The sequence below is a fragment of the Pholcus phalangioides genome, unplaced genomic scaffold (genome assembly GCF_987345545.1).
Source record: "Pholcus phalangioides strain wild (caught in Gottingen) unplaced genomic scaffold, Ppha-v1.0 ptg000015l_1, whole genome shotgun sequence".
NCBI lineage: Eukaryota > Metazoa > Arthropoda > Arachnida > Araneae > Pholcidae > Pholcus > Pholcus phalangioides.
Genome location: NW_028301608.1, coordinates 115,621,069 through 115,637,766, shown reverse-complemented (window position 1 = coordinate 115,637,766; position 16,698 = coordinate 115,621,069). Strand labels below are relative to the sequence as shown.

Sequence of the window (16,698 nt, the reverse complement as noted above, 5' to 3'; positions counted from 1 at the left end):
ATCTTAAAAAAACAGGAAGCTTCAATTTAAAAAAATAAAATAAAATAATGAATGGCCTAGCAGTCACAAATTCTGCTCTGGTCACCATTCATCAAAAAATTGGGAAAAAACCCAAAAACTGTTCTGTTAAAACTCTAAACTGGACCTGTAGGGTGTCAGCTAAAATGCATTAAAAAGTGAAAATTATAGTGAATTCATGCATTAACACATATGCGATGAGCACAGTCAATAATCAGATGCTGTTTTTTGTTTGCTCAGTATCACATTCAATATCTTGGATTTCAAAACAGCAAAAAATAAAACATTCTTGGCGGCTGAAAAAAGGTTGAAATCATGTTTTATGTTGACCAAATTTTAGTTATATCCATAAAAAAAAATCAAGAGATGCTAAAAAATATACACATTTGGGTTAAATTTGTAGTTACCTTTATAAGCATTCTCAATTGAACAATGATTTTTGCTGGTTCCATGACTATCATTAAACTACGGGTTTCACTATACATCAATTATGCAAACTATTTTTTAATTGCTGTTATTGTTATTTTTTTACATTTCTCTTGGATTTACTGTGGTTTTTGAGTAAGTGTAGTATTCTTCCTTTATCATTACCATGAATATAATTGAGGTTCTACTATATTAAAACATTGAGTGAAATTAATTGAAATGGAATTGCTGGTATGATAAGGAATTGAGTTGTATGAGATTTTACTATATATTTATAACTTTTATAAACATGAATTTCAACCTGAAAGGTACAAAAACTTCCTTTTTTTCTTTCCAGTGGTTTTTCTTCTTCAAACACTTACTATGAGGTGTAGATGTATCTCCAACTTTAGTCAAGACTCTGCCAGTTCGCAGATCAGAAAATGCCCAATGCTCGTCAGTAGAAGTACTAAGCAAATAATCTCCGGTAGCATGAAGACTTAGACCAGTAACGGCTCCCTCATGAGCTCTGATGGCTTGAATTGTCTGTGATGTTGGCACATGCCAAATCCTAATCATAGAATCTGGAGATGCTGTGATCACAGTATCCTAAGTTTCAAAAGTAATTAAAATTTTATAAAAAATAAATCACACATATACAGTGTAACATCAGCATAGATACTTTGTAGATAAGGAATCAACACAATCCGAACTATGATTTTAGAACAAATCGGTGAAATTGTTTGAGCTTATTAAAAATGTTTTTTTAATCGTTTACCTTGTCATCAAAACAGCTGTTTTCTCGCTTATCATGACATCTACTTCAGCACACACCAACTCCAGCCATATTACTACACTGCAATTTATTACCAAAGGAGTTCGGTTGTCTCAAGTTTGGTAGACAAAAGATTTATTCTTCCTCGAGCCTGCTGACTTGACAGCAACTTTCATGGTGGTAGATGAATATCTTGCCACCGCACCACACTGGTACACATGACAACATCTGGTTTGCCTTAATTTTCTGTGCATATAGCCAGCAAAAGAGAAAACCAGCACTAAAGTTTGGCACATAGCCTGAAACATTGTTTGGCCAGCATTTGTGGGTTGATTTAAATGACAAAAATTATCCCCCCCCCCCCCCATATTTGCTCATGGAACTAGGAAATACGGTTAACCCATTAGATTTTTCTGATGTAATAATGGAAGAAATACAAAACACCATTCTTTCATTTGACAAGTGTATGCGCCGATTTAACATAAAGAAGTTACCCTAGGAAATTATTGCGCGAGTAGATAAAAACCGTTTTTCACTGTTCGTCTTTGCTTGAGGGGATTATATATTAGAATAATTCTACATAGAGAGAGAATTTGAATCTGACTAGTGCATTATTAAATTACAAATAGGATCAAGCACAACTTGCAAAGGCGTGAAGATATTTAAAATACTGGGAGGGCCCAAACCCAATATTTCTATAGGTATTATAAAAATGGTAGCAAATATTGAATGGGCTTAGGCTCATGAATCGGACACAAGTTTACACCTACGGTAATCATCATCATTATATAGCTCGCTAGCAGTTTATTTGACATCATACAGTTAGTCCATTATATTATACCCAACAGTTCTTTTTGACTAGATGAAAAATTAAATTCATTTAAAAGTTATTTTTTCATTTTGCATTTTTTTATTTGATACACGTTTCATTGCACACCACTGATTTAGGCATGGTGCTAGAATCTAAAAGCTCAGTTTAAGTGGAGGGAATTAAATTCTGGGGTGTCTGAAGTGTTTTAGACTTGTGGGTGCTGATGCTTAGCTTCATGTAAAAAAATTCTGATTTTGAATAAATTCTGGCATGCTCGGACACATGTCAAAAATACTGGGGTGCTTGAGTATACATGGCTCAGATGTAACAGTTTTACCTGCAAAGTTATATAAACAATTCACAATGTAAGAAGTTCTTTTTTTTTTTAAAATAACGTGATCTTCACGTATTCCCAAGGGATCAGCATGATCCGTCCAGGGAATTTGTTAGTGTTAGGTTAGTAGACATCCATGCCCGAACCGGGATTCGAACCCAGACCTGCACAGTGAGAAGCTAGTTCCCTAACCACTCGACTGCCAGATTAAAATCTATCGTTAAAAAAAAGCAAAGCTTGTTTTATAAGAAGAAAATTAGAACAATACTTGTTCCTCAGCCAAAAATTGCTACCTACAAGGGTGCAAGTGCCCCTCATCTATTTCGAAGCAGCAAATTTCATTTTTGGAGCAGAAATTTTGAAAATGGAGCAGAACTAAAAACGAACTATATCTGCAATATAAGGAGTAATTTTTCTGTGAAATGCCAAAAGTTTTGCCAAAAATGGTTGAAACAAATAATTCTAAATAAATTTCCTTCACAAATTAAAGTCCATTTAAATTTTTTCTGAATTATCTTATCTGTCACTACTAAAACATGCATTACTGAAATGACGAATAAAAATTATGAGACTCTTTTCAAATTAAGCAACATGCATACTAAAAACCTAGGCAACAAGAATTTCTGCTGCGTGAACACCAAAATCTTATTCATCCTGATATATAAAAAAAGTGTGTGCAGAATATAATAAGGGTTTCCGTGAAAAAAAATTAGCTTCTCACAAAATTTAAAGGAATTATTAAATTTAAAAGCAAAATGCAAAAAACGAGAAAAATATAAATACCTTATTTACTTAAACAATTTCTCAACCTAATAGCATGTTAATATATTACGAATCGCGAGTTACTTTCAGAAGTTCAGCATCTCAATGACAATTTTTTTCAAATATTTCATGCCCTTGAACATAAGATTTTATATGTCTTATTCCATTAAACCATTGGATGGACAGATTTTTCAATGTTCGAACAGACATTTATTTATTTGTTAACAATGAACTCTCTTTCACTGTCTGCGTTACCATGTGCTAAAGATAAAAAAGCCTTCACCAAAACTGGCAAAATTTTGAACTTTGGGCTGCTTTCAAGGTTACAAAGTTTGAATATGTCTGCCCAATCCATCTCCATCTATTCTCTGAACTGATTTCACTTCTTGTAATTATTTGCATTGTAGTGCAACCCATTCATCACACATAATTAATAGTTTTGTTGGTGATACAAAGTTGAGCAACATCCCAGCAATATGTGAGGGAGTAATTTACCATCCCAGCAATGCACGAGAGGGAGTCAGGGGTGGGAAGTGACTAAGCCCATTTCGGAGCAGCTTTGGAGCAGCAAAATTCAGGATTTGGAGCAGTTTTGGAGCAGCAAATTCAGGATTTGGAGCAGTTTTGGAGCAGCGAATTCAGGATTTGGAGCAGTTTTGGAGCAGCAAATTCAGGATTTGGAGCAGCAAAATATGAGATTCGGAGCAGATATTTATAAATTGGAACAGTGAAATTAACAAGAATATTTTCGTTAACCCTCAACCCTTTTCAAAATAAAACTGCACTGTCTTTTATCATCAAACATCTTTTCGTCAGCTTGATTTTTGTGTTTTAGGCTTTTGACACCTTGTTTGAAAGAGCGGCTATCGTAAAATTTTTTGCATCCGTCTATTTAAGATGATTTTTGCTTACTGTGGGCACTATTTGCTGCCTTGAACAGCAGCACTTCAAATGAGCTAAAAAAATTTTATAAGTTTTTAATTTTTTTATACTTGGAAAGAAATTGTTGCAAAATGGGAGAGAATTTCGGAACAATCAACTCGATGTTTGGCGATTCAGTACTCATTATCTGGCGAGATTGGCGATCTGACACTCACTATTTGGCAAGATTGACGATTTAACGCTCGCTATTTGGCGATATTGACGATTTAACGCTCGTTATTTGGCGATATTGACGATTTAACGCTCGTTATTCTGCAAAATTAGCAATTTAACGCTCGTTATTCTGCAAAATTAGCGATTTAACGCTCGTTATTCGGCAAAATTAGAGATTTAACGCTCGTTATTCGGCAAAATTAGCGATTCAACGCTCGTTATTCGGCAAAGTTTCTAAACTAACATTCGTAATTCGGCGGACATGCGCTTTTTACTCCCGGAATGAAAATTTTTTTCACGAAACATCGGGATTTAACACAATGACAATTGACTACAGTAATTTCTGCTGCTTCCAGTGACGACTTTTTTTTTTTTAAATGGACACACTCGAATTTGCACTTTAAAGCTGAAAGGCATTGCAAGCCATCTTCAGTTCCATGATCACGGACAATACCGGGGTTTCGCGATGGAAAGCCTGATCAGGGGCCGATAGTTTAAGTAAAGTGGAATGAAAATGAAACACGCTCTTCTCTCTCATAAAGAAACGTTTCGTGGCTATCAGGAACAAATTTTTTTTGGCGTCCTTTCCGAAATTCCGGGCATACTGAAGCAAAATTCGCTATTTGGCGCAGAAAAATGCGAAAATACACTATTGGACCAGGATGGCGCAAGATATTAGTTTTGGCGCAGTGCGGCGCAATTGGCGCAGAGTTTCCACCCCTGGGGAGTGCAAACGTTTCATTCCCTCCAACAACATGTTTTGGAAAGGTAGGACATTAATATAAAAAAAGGTATCTCACAGAAGTTATGTAAAATGAGCACATGCTCCTAGTACAAACTCCTTCCTTTGACTATTGTTAAAAGCATGCCATGCCCCTCCAACACCAATACCAATGCAGTGGAGGACCGTGCGGCCATATTAGCCGTCGTCCCAGGAGGGGTGCCAAATGGAATTGAAAGGGTGAAAAAAAACTTTGTTTACCAAAAAAAAAAACCCGCTGTCAGTAGCGCCAAAAACAGATTCTGCATGGGTAGAAATCGTTTTCCTCGAGCCACCCCTGTGTTCACCAAATCCGGATTTTCGCAATGTGAATTGCCACGATCGGCAACTGCCGACGATAATCACACGACAGCATAGTGACTAGATGACAAAACTATGAATATTTTAGCTGGAGTTTTAACAGATCCCATTTTTTTCCAATGATCTTCGAAAAATATCGGTAATTTAAACGAGTAAACCAATCCTCTTTTCGATGTATGCCATTTTTGAACACTAGGTTGGCAGCCGCGAAATTACCGTTATTTTCAGTATATCCCCTGCAGGAGAAAAAACGGTCTCCGAAATCGGAAAATTCTGCATATTCATTCAGGGACTTTGATAGCCCGCCGGTTAACCAATAACAGTATAGGACTTTATACTTCAAGGTAGTAGAACTACTTTCCAAGGTCACAATATAACGCGATTGTGGTAGATGGTGGGAAGTGGAAAAAAAATTAAAGTCTCCCTACATATTTTTTTCCGTGTCTTGGAAAGAACGGGTCCCATGAACAAAATTTTCATGCTTCTTTTTCCTAAATTCTCGGTATTTGACGCACTACAGTGCATTAGTGGTACCTCCGCGAACCAGAAATAAGAATTGGCGCAAATGCACAGGGATTCGGCCACTTGGCGCACCATGTAGCAAGAGAACCGTTTCGGTGCAGCTCTTGCACCCCGTGTACCTACTCTAAATGACAAATATTCAATAATATAGATGTCCCCCCAATATTCATATACCACAGTGTCTCAATTGGTATTGATTCGCTAATGCTAGTTTGTGTAAGTAATTCTATACTCGCAAGCGCATAAGAAAAATCTAACTAGAATAACCTCTTTTTTTTTTCCTCTCCAGAATACGTTTCCACGTTTAGTGAATTTCTGCATGGGGGAAGAAAAAATAAATTTTATTGTAAAAAGGAGAAAGATTTATAATTAATTATGTATGATACAGTTGTGCACCTGTTTTTTGGAGGAAAAATGAATTGAGATGAAGGGAACAAAAATATGTCACACACAAGAAATGAAATTGAGAAAACATGGTGTCTTACTTCTTCAGGGTGGTAGATAACTGATGTAACTTTCTTTGTATGGCCTTTCAATATTGTTATGACTTGTTCAGTGTCTTTGTTGAAAATAGTGGCATTTTTGTCATTACCACCAGTCAAAATCTTGCTGGTGTCACTGGGACAAACATCCATGGACAAAATACCTGGTACACTGGCACTGTGCAATCCCTGAAATACACATGAAATAAAACTAAAAATTAAAAAGTCAGTAAGAATGGAATAAACAAAATATTAAGGTATCCATATTAAACAAAACTATACACACAAAGAATTACATGTTTATATCACTTTTTGAAAATATCACTATCGTAAGTTGGTTTCGGCTGCAAACCATTAAGTAGTGTAAGTGACATTTTTTCAGGTTTCTCTTCTTGGTAAAGAAGCACCTACAAATCATGAAACCAACACAATAGAAAAACAGTAGAATCTCACTAATCAGGCACATGTCAGACCAGTGTGTGCCGGATTATGGAAATCGCCGGATATTAATGAAAGTTAATTGGAAAAAGCCTACTTAAAGTACATAAACTTCTGTATACAGATATGGTGTAACATGTTTCCTCTTCAAACTGGAAGAAAACCCGCCCCAAGATCACTGGATGGGCCAGATTAGCACACAGACAGATTATTGAGTCTACCATACTTTTTTAAGAGAGCCAACGATGCTCGCTCATAATACAAAAATAAACACCAGACAGCTGTTTCAAGTATTCATTCATTTTTTAATTTTAAGCGAATTTCATTGGTCTTCATCTTTCTATATCAAACCAATGTTTTACATTAAAGAAAATATGCCAGTGAAATTTTACAAAGAACAAGCATGAGAATTAAAAAAAAAAAGAGCACTGGCATTTTAAAAGATTTTTCATAAAAATGAATTTACTAAACCCTCCTTTGTTCATTAGTTAATGCAATCTCTCCCTCACCCACGTTTCACATCATTCTGAAGTATCTTATGGCAGTTCTCTTTTCATTCGTACAACACTCTCCACTTCTACAAGTCTTTCATCAAACGCACCCACCTTCACTCTTCTAACTGCTAGTGCAGGTAGTTATTATGGGACTACAGTGTGATTCACAAAAAGTGAATAGACCTGCCAAAAGATTCTTAGATATATTTTAAAATTCATTAACCGTGAAAGAATTTTGACAGTTATTTAGAAATAAAATAATAAAAATCTCATGAAGACCAATGGAACTAGTTAATACCGGATGCGAGGCAAGAGTCTTGAAATTACGAATTTCATCTTGTTTGGCCAACTCTTCAGGCACAGACTTGCCCCTTTTCTTCCTTTCTGTTGTCAAAAGAGTTGATTTATCTTGAATCTGAGGAAAATTAAAATTTAGCATATGAATATCAGTCTTTTCTACATACCATTTGTACACATCATTTTATAGAATTTTTTCATGTTAGAAAAAATTAAAAACCATTATTTAAAAATAACCGTGAAAAAGAAAAGACAACCGAAATTATCATGATCAATTATTTTTGCTACTTTTTAAACCCTTTCGTGTTTGAAATTCATCATTTGTTAAAGAATAACGAATTCAACAACAAAGGAAAAAAAATCCAATTTTTTTTAAATACTCAGCATCTAAAAATTATCCGAAACTCTTTAAACTAACTTTTAACGTTCTAAAGGCTTTAAAGAAAAAAATACTCCTAATGTTTTCATAGGATTTAATTTAAAACCCGTGTTAACATTAAGTAGCAGAAAAACAAAGGTCAATAAAAGATGTGTGGCAATTCCAACAATTAACCTTAAGCAAAACCGCAATACTGAGGTAGATTTATTTTGAACAGGAGGGCACACAAACACAGACAAACATGACTGAGTGATAAGCACCTTTTAGAATGTTAAATTCAGTGTTGAAAGGTTATCCTATGGAGGAACTAAATAATTTGTAATTCCAAAATTATTTCGTGAAGAGAAATGAACTGTCTGCATAACAAATTTTTGTTGTGGGGAATAGGAGCAATAGTAATGATGTCGAGCCAATCAAGTTTTAAATGAATTTCATGTCACGCATCTAGGGGTTCTGTATATAGAACAAACATTTTTTTAACACAAAAATGTATTTATCAGGTAGAAAAATGGTTGGTTACAATGGTATATGCAATTGATAATCTGACAAAAGAAAATAAATTAGTGAAAGATAATTGTCCAGATTATTTTTATTTTGGAGCTTCTACTGTACTACATTTGTGACAATTACCTGCAACTTGAAAGCTATTGTTTGATCTTGAATACAGTTGTATATAGAAAATATTTTAAATGCACTATTGTAAATATGGAAAAATACTAAATATCTAGCCATTTAAACATGACAGAACAACATACAATAGAACCTCATTATAACATATGCCATTTTATAACAGACATAGAAAATTGGAACAATCCTGCTTATTTTTTATATGAGAACACTTAAGCGATCAAACATCTATCATTGTGTTGTGTTTAAACATGGATGCACTGTATGACTCATACCGCCTGGCAGAAAATAAAATATAAGATTAATGCAGTGCATACGTACACATCTTTTTCAATTTAATTCAACCTATGTTGCAAGGTTGCTGTTTTTTTATTAGATATATAATAAACACTGGCGTGTTACACCTCTATAAGAATTATTTGTTATAAATCAGACTTTTATACAAATGGATAATCTTTAGCTGTTATAATGAGGTTCTACTGTATTTACAACATAAATGAAGAAAGGGAGGGGAAAAAAGACCCAGAAGAAAATATAAGATAGCTTCTTGATAGTACCTTTTGAATGACTTCGGGTGTCATGCCAGCTTCATCCATTGGTTGATCAGCAATACCAGCAGCTTCTGCACCATATTGCTAGCAGGGAAAATAAGATATAAAAGTGAAAAAATAAAAACAATGAAAATATCTTTAGAAAATATAATAAGATTTTAAGAAATTCAATATACATGAACTTTTTTTTGTCAGAGAATGCCTAATTTTATACAACTTGTCTTCTTTAACAGAAAAAATTTAACTAAAAAAAACCATTTTTATTAAAATTTATAAAAATGTTTTTACAGTAAATTTTTTGTTACAATGATTAAATAAATAATGGTATAAAGTAAATAATAAAGTCGAAATAATGCTAAAAAAACAGAATGGACTTGATTCAATACCAAATTACACTTACAGGTTGTTGTACTCCCGGTGGTGCAGCAGCAATACCAGCTTGAGGCTTCAGTGTTGCCAAAGCTGAAACACAAAAACAGCATGGGTAAAACAATGATCATTTAGGCAAAATATTTCAGATAGAGTTCAAGAATTTAATACAGTTTGGAAAATATAATATTGCCGCCTGGCAGTCCAATGGTTAGGGAGCTAGCTTCTGACTGTGCAGGTCTGGGTTCGAATCCCGGGTCGGGCATGGATGTCTACTAACACTAAAAAATTCCCTGGACAGATCGTAATGATCTCTTGGGAATACGTGCTGATCACGTTATTATTATTATATTATTATTATTAAATATATTTCCATCTTAAAATGCATCTCATTAAAGCACTTGTACACACATCGACAATTACTCTATTATTACTGAACATATATGCTGAATGCAATGTAATAGACATTTATATAGTGATGCAACACCTTTCAGATAGAATTTCACAATTTAAAATGGCTAAACAAATCAAGAACATGAGTGTTCTTAGACCTTGATAGATACATACTATCACCTCAGGAAACCAAATAAAAAATGGTTTGAGTAGGGTCATTTAATAGACATAATAATTTGGCAAACACGCAAGCTAGGACTGAAATTATAAACTGGGTGACGTTAAAGTGATAAACTTAATATAGAAGTCAGACTGCAATTAGCAATACAATATGAATTATTATCAAGGAAAATTATACAGTACTCTTTAATATCTATATTTTACTGATACATTTGATTTCTTATGCAATCAGAAAAATTAGAAAGTAAGTAAATGATACTATGCTCCTTAAAATAAAACAAATATTTTGGTGAATAATTGGTTTTCGTTCAGTGGGGGGGGGGGGGGGGGAAGGAGGAGAAAGGAGAGGATTAATTTGAAGAAAGTGATCAAAGTAGGGGGTTTAACACTTATTACAGTCCATTTATGCATTAGATTGAAGTCATTAGATATAGTGATAAGAATAACAATTTAGAGATAAGAATGTGAAAAATCGACCATCACTGCTGGCAAGAGGGCCATAGATCCAAATTTCAGGAAGCGAGACTTTTTTTACAAAGTGAAATCCACAGCTAATTTAGAATTCTATGAAGGCACATACATCCGAGACTTCAAAAATAAATTAGTAAACAACAATAAATCAACACAACCGATCACACATCGCCATGGCTTAAATTCATTATGAGAGGGAATTTAAAGAAAATTAGCTAGGGAATTTAAATTAGAAATTAGACCAATCGGATAGCTCCATTTCGGAAGCAGCCAATCAGATTGTTGCAAAAGACTTACATGCAGGCAATTTGCCACGACGTTTGACATGAACAGACATATAGTTTTTTTCCACTCCATTCAGCAACCGAGATAGAAGATTTAGTACTCAATCTAAGTGGGAAACTCGGTGAGCCCGATACTCTTATTCTCTGAAGATGACACCCATAGCGTGTCAAAATACATTCGAAATTTTTTTAGTATTTCCTGGTATTTGCCTTATTCGTTGACAATTTATTGAGCGCATTAGATATAGACCTGCATTATTAAACTGAGGAATATGTTTAAGAATAACACAAAACATTAATGCCCAATTGAAAATTTGAAATCCTATAACACTGTGAACCAGATGTCAAGGGGTTACAATTACCATACTGTTTGAATGTTTGTAAGAAAACCAAACTCTTTGAAGTTAAAAAACGAATGTTAAAACCAAGAGCATTACAAAAGTTCATCCATTACGCATAAGAGGTGAGAGCTATTGAATCTGTTTATTTACAAAAAAACATTCAGTGCCTCAACTTTCCACAGTACAGAACATAAAAAATCATTAAAGATGAAAAAAAACATGTATTTTTTAAGTTTTACCTTCTCTGGCAGCTGTTACTTCCTTTGTGAGACGTGCAATGACACGACAAGCTGCATCATGTTGATATAAAGCATGAGACAACTCTGGAAAACAGAAAAAAAATGTATTATCAAAGCAGAAAGAAATGAGATTCAAAATCAAACTGAGTTTATTCTCATTAAAAGAAACAGGCAATAAAAATTATGCAGTACATAATACCACCAACATACAGCATGTGATACCAAATTAGAAAATAAATTCTGCAATTTTTCTCTAATAGAGCCATAGCTCATATAGCTATAAAGTTGAATTTTCAATCTTGCTACTTATTCAAAAAATTAATTTTCCCCCCACTGTCTTCCCCCCAAACATTTTTTAAGTATAGAAGAGTTATTGAGCATGTACAAGTCTCTCAGTAAGGACATTCTAATAACAATTTGCCTGAAGCAGTGTTTTTCAAAGAGGCACTGGAAACAACCAGCTGGAACAAAAACAACACGGGAAAAACACAGTTTTTAAAAATATTCAATCAAAGGTAACAACTCTATACAATACGAAAGAAAAAAGTTTATTCAACATACTACAGCATCAATAAAATTTACTTGACAAAAAATAAAAAACATACCTTGTCGCGCTGTTTGAAGCTGTTGGCGCAATGTAAAGCTATGTAACATGACAGCATCCTAAAAAATATAATTTAAAATAATTATACATTCCAACATTTTGACAGCAAAATAATAATCCAACATCAAGCAACATAGTTTCCTTCTCAGTCAGAGGAAAAAAAAAACAAATCCTTAGGATAGTTAAAGACATTTTTCACCTTTAAATTTATCATAAAAAATTTGTTTGAAAAATCATATAACACACCGAGCTTTTTCCTGTGTGGTTGACATTACAAATCTACTGATCCAAGGATAAGTAGCAACACCTACTGACTTAGAAAATATACCTTCAAACTATTTTTCAAATTTTAGAATTTGCACAAGTCTGAAATCTTTGGTAGTTTCTATTTTTCTTAAATTATTTGTTCAAAACTGATCAAGACTCTTAAAATACTCTGTATACAGGGTTAATATTTTGAAACATTCACATTTCAGTGTACACAAACTTACCCATTCATCTTGTAAAGATTTCAAGATAGCTGGTATGCTCGTTGCAGATGGAGGTCGAGGTTTCACTATTGGAGGAACTGTGAAAACAAAAATTTTTTTACTCCTTTTACATCAATAACATTGATCAGATAAAATGAATCCTATTTAATATAATGTGACAAATCTAAATAAAAAGGAGCAACTAATTAAATAAATCACTTTTTGTGCCACTCCAGGATTTTCAAACCAAATATTTACATCCAAATCATCCTACAGTTTATGGGATTTACTAGAGCAATATGCATGAGTCATACTCCCAAAATAGTAATACAGTCAACAATTGTTTTTATGAAGCGTACAGACTTGAACAATAAGTTTGTAAAAGGGAAAGACATTCAAAGCAATGGTATATTGCTTGAGACCAGATGTATAACATGTGGTTCGTAAAATCGGACATAGACTTTACTCCCTAAATTCCCATCACCGTTACCACCTAAATTACCATTATTTGCCAATTTTTTTTATCACTGGACCCAGTTTAGCACTATTTACTAAGGTTATCCAGCAGACAGGGTTGTAAGGTTTTTGACAGTTCAAACCGTCATATCAAAAAACCTCAAATATTGCTTTTGAATATTAAAAAATTCCAGTTGAAAATACACACATTGATTGCATGTACAGTAACACTTCGATTAACAGTCACCCACCACTTGCTTAACCATCAGTTTCTATTATCCGTCTAAAAAATAAAATATGGGAAAAACAGCCGCAGGTTTTAAGGTCCAAAAAGATCGGATCACTGCTATGGTCTGTGCAAATACCACAGGCAATCATAGATTACCCCTGCTTGTCATTAGTAAATCCAAAAAATTATATGCCTTCAAAAATATAAATATGAACACATTTGTCTATGAACTATTATACAAAAAAAAAAAATGCTCGGATGGACCAAACATTTTTGTGCCTCAAGTTAGAGCTCATATGGCCAAAAAGCAGTTGTAGCACGAAGCACTGCTATTAATGGACAATAACCTGACACACCCCCTCTTGTGAACTCAAAAGTAGAAAAGTAGTAGTGCAAAATATTGATCTTATCAGATGCCTTCAGAAGGAGGAAAACAAGTGGCAAATTTAAAATTAAATTCAAAACAATTTTGAGCAAAATATTAAAAAAAATAAAGTTTTATATAACGGTTTCAAAAATTTCCTAAAAATATCATTATAGAGATTTACCATAGTAAAGGATATTGTTATATCGATTATCATTGTAGCGAGGTTTCACTGTATTTAAAATAAAAATTGAGAAATTGCATAAACAAACAGTGATAATGAGATCAACGGCCCCAATAACATTTGTGAAAGAAAGATTCTACATTTCTGTAACACTTAAATTTTTCTTTTTTACTCCTTTACAAACTCCACTTTTGTGTTCAAATTCAATATACGTTTCTTGTTGCTGGTGGTCATCTCTACCTTGAATGAAAATCTTTGCAGTAGCCAAAATACAGTATTGCTAAATTGTGAACAATAAGTCTGTCTTCCTCACGTATTACTCTCCCGAAATTATCAAACTTTTTCCAAGAAATAGGAAGTCACCATTTCCATCATAAATGAAATGCTAAATAAGATTTTACTAAATTTTGAATAGTAAATCTGCTTCCTCTCAAGCCTGACGTCCAGAACAAGTTCAGACAGATAATAAGCATTCATTGTTTTTGTAGGATGTGAAAGAGTTTGCCTAACAAAAGGAGGATCAGAACGACATAACTTTCCTCCCATCCAAAGAACAAAAACTTGAACACAAATTCTTTTCGTTTTAACAGGTTTTGCATCCACAAATAAGTCTAAATATGCCTTCCGTTTCAGCATTAGACAGTTTTTGTCTTAAAAGTTTCCTAATATTGAAAAAGCATTAATTATTCACTAGGCTATATATGTGTTCCACTTAAGACAGGCTTCCATCTCATACAGTGTCCATCTTACACAGGTTTCACTGTATTATCTGTTCTTTAGACTCTTTATATGTCGAAAAATTTTAAAATGTACATTTATAATTAACTATCTGATACCGGTGACGTTGCCCACCCTGTAAAAAATTTATACATCTTTAGCTCAATTAGCCAGCATTTTCCAGACTTATCTGAAAGAAAGTGATCAAATTGCTGCTCGTTTTTTGGAAAGCATCTTATATGGCCCTGAATATAAAGTGGAATCACAAATTTAAAAATTTATAAAAAAGTGTGTTAAATACAAGAAGTCACCATTTTGAAAAAGCCTAACTTTGTGTTGTGTGCCTGTCAATGATAAAATGTGTCTCAAATCAGTAAACAAAGTAATAAATCCAAAAAGCATGTGGGAATAAATAAAATGAAGCAAACAAAATATTTTTTGATGCCAAAGAAAAGCATGACAGAAAAAAACATGGCACAAAAGCAATAAAAACAAAATGTTGAGAAATAATGGCAGAAAGTATGGTAGTGCCATCTATATCAGCACCAGTTGAGTATATTAGGAATTGATCCATACTTTTTTTTTAGTTTTAACTTAATTTTTCCTTGAATACACATTTACTCTATTCAATAAATTTTTTGGACACCATAATGTAACGTTATTTTAGGATGGTGAATAAAAGCCGTTTCACTGGATTTGTACAAAGAAATCAATTGTTATCAAGAATTAACTATCAGCATGATATGATTACAGACACCAACCTTTGATTTCAATCAATTCCTCTTCGGTCAATTCTTTCCCATTTATCGGATCAGTTCCATTCTCTTGAATGTATTTGACTATGAGACGCTTCTCAAAAATACTTCCTGATATCGGAGACAACACAGGATGCTCTGGCACTTCATTCGAAACTGCAAAAACAAAAGATAAACATCAATAGGCAAAAATCGGTGTAAGAGAAGAGTGCAAATTCTCTTTGAATTTTTGGCAAATTTGGACAGCTTTTATATAAAAGGAACCAGGAGCCATTTTTAACATTTTGGAGATATACCAACATCTGAACTATTAAAAGAGGTGAGATTTTTTATCTAAATAGAATCAAATGACATAGGCTGTGATGCTGTCTGAGTGCATTTTGAACCAACTATCAAACTGAAGAGATAACTGAATCGAAGTAACTTTAAATGACTTTTTCTCAGTTTTGATTTAATGGTGATTGGTTCTTTTTATATAAAAGCTGTCCAATTAATATTTATGTATTGTGTCAGGAAGATTAACAAAATAGCAATAATATTTACGATTTGGGGATTCAGTCAAACCTTGTCAACTCACAGGGTGACAGATAGGTATCTTGCCCAGCTGCTGAAATTCCTTCCTTTGAAGACTCTCTGAACATTATGGGGGGCGCCACAATGCATGCTTACTCGCTGATGTTGTACTAAATGTTGCCACCAGTCTTAAATATTTTTAAGTGAAGATGGTAAATGCTTGAATTTTCTTATGTTAAGTAACCAGGGCTTGACAAAATGGTTTGATAAATTGGTATCAAATTTTGTATACCTAATTGCTAAATTGGAATCTGAGGATGACTGTCAAAATTTTCTAATTTCATTACACACACACACAGTACGTGTTTTAACCATGGTTGGATTTTTGCCGGGTGAATATAAACTCATTTATTTTCACCTAAAAACTTCTTATTTCTTAGCTAAGGTTATATAAATCCAGTTTGTTTTGGTTGAAAATCCAGAGTATTTTCAACCAAAGCAGGGCTGACAGGACTTGGTTCAGAAAGGACCCCAAATCACTCGTACTTTTACCATTGAACTAAAAAAAAGACCTTGTCTTCTTTGCATTATTCACAAAAAAATTTAAAAATTAACAAGCAGAGGATGCATGATGCTGAATGAGAACAATAGATGCTGGCGATAATAACAACACGGTTAATTTTCCATGAGTGTAGTCAGTGCCAATGTGTCAACTTTTTTCTGTGTCAAAATTGGAAACCTCTATAGCCGATAGTGTTTACTAGTTTTGGTAACCCTTTACAGACGTGCCAACTTTTGTAATCCATACATCCGGAGATTTTCCCGAGGGGGTACCCCCCCCCCCCCCACCGACACTGATAGAATCAATCAAAAACAAAAATTCGAAAAATTTTTAAAGTCAATTTTAAGAAAAGTTCCATTCCTTCCCCCTCCCCTCCCAAGGCGGGTTCTGCATTGCTCCGGAGCAAAATATAATTCCATGTCAGTCTTTCCATGCAGAATAGAGAAATCACATCTACATACTGTTCATATAACATAAGTGTGTTCTTTCGTGGATG

General features: G+C 33.8%; 1 protein-coding gene across 1 annotated transcript in view; it reads right to left on the bottom strand.

The window, feature by feature from the left end:
* Prp19 (pre-mRNA processing factor 19) overlaps positions 1-16,698 on the bottom strand; it is a 34,790-nt gene that overhangs the window by 15,240 nt on the left and 2,852 nt on the right. The window contains exons 2-10 of the mRNA XM_089245232.1: positions 15,134-15,283; positions 12,444-12,520; positions 11,954-12,011; positions 11,349-11,432; positions 9,472-9,533; positions 9,078-9,155; positions 7,516-7,632; positions 6,289-6,474; positions 807-1,032 (exon numbers count right to left, since the gene is read on the bottom strand). Of these exons, the coding sequence (XP_089101358.1) occupies positions 807-1,032; positions 6,289-6,474; positions 7,516-7,632; positions 9,078-9,155; positions 9,472-9,533; positions 11,349-11,432; positions 11,954-12,011; positions 12,444-12,520; positions 15,134-15,283 (1,038 nt within the window). The remainder of the gene's footprint in view (positions 1-806; positions 1,033-6,288; positions 6,475-7,515; positions 7,633-9,077; positions 9,156-9,471; positions 9,534-11,348; positions 11,433-11,953; positions 12,012-12,443; positions 12,521-15,133; positions 15,284-16,698) is intronic.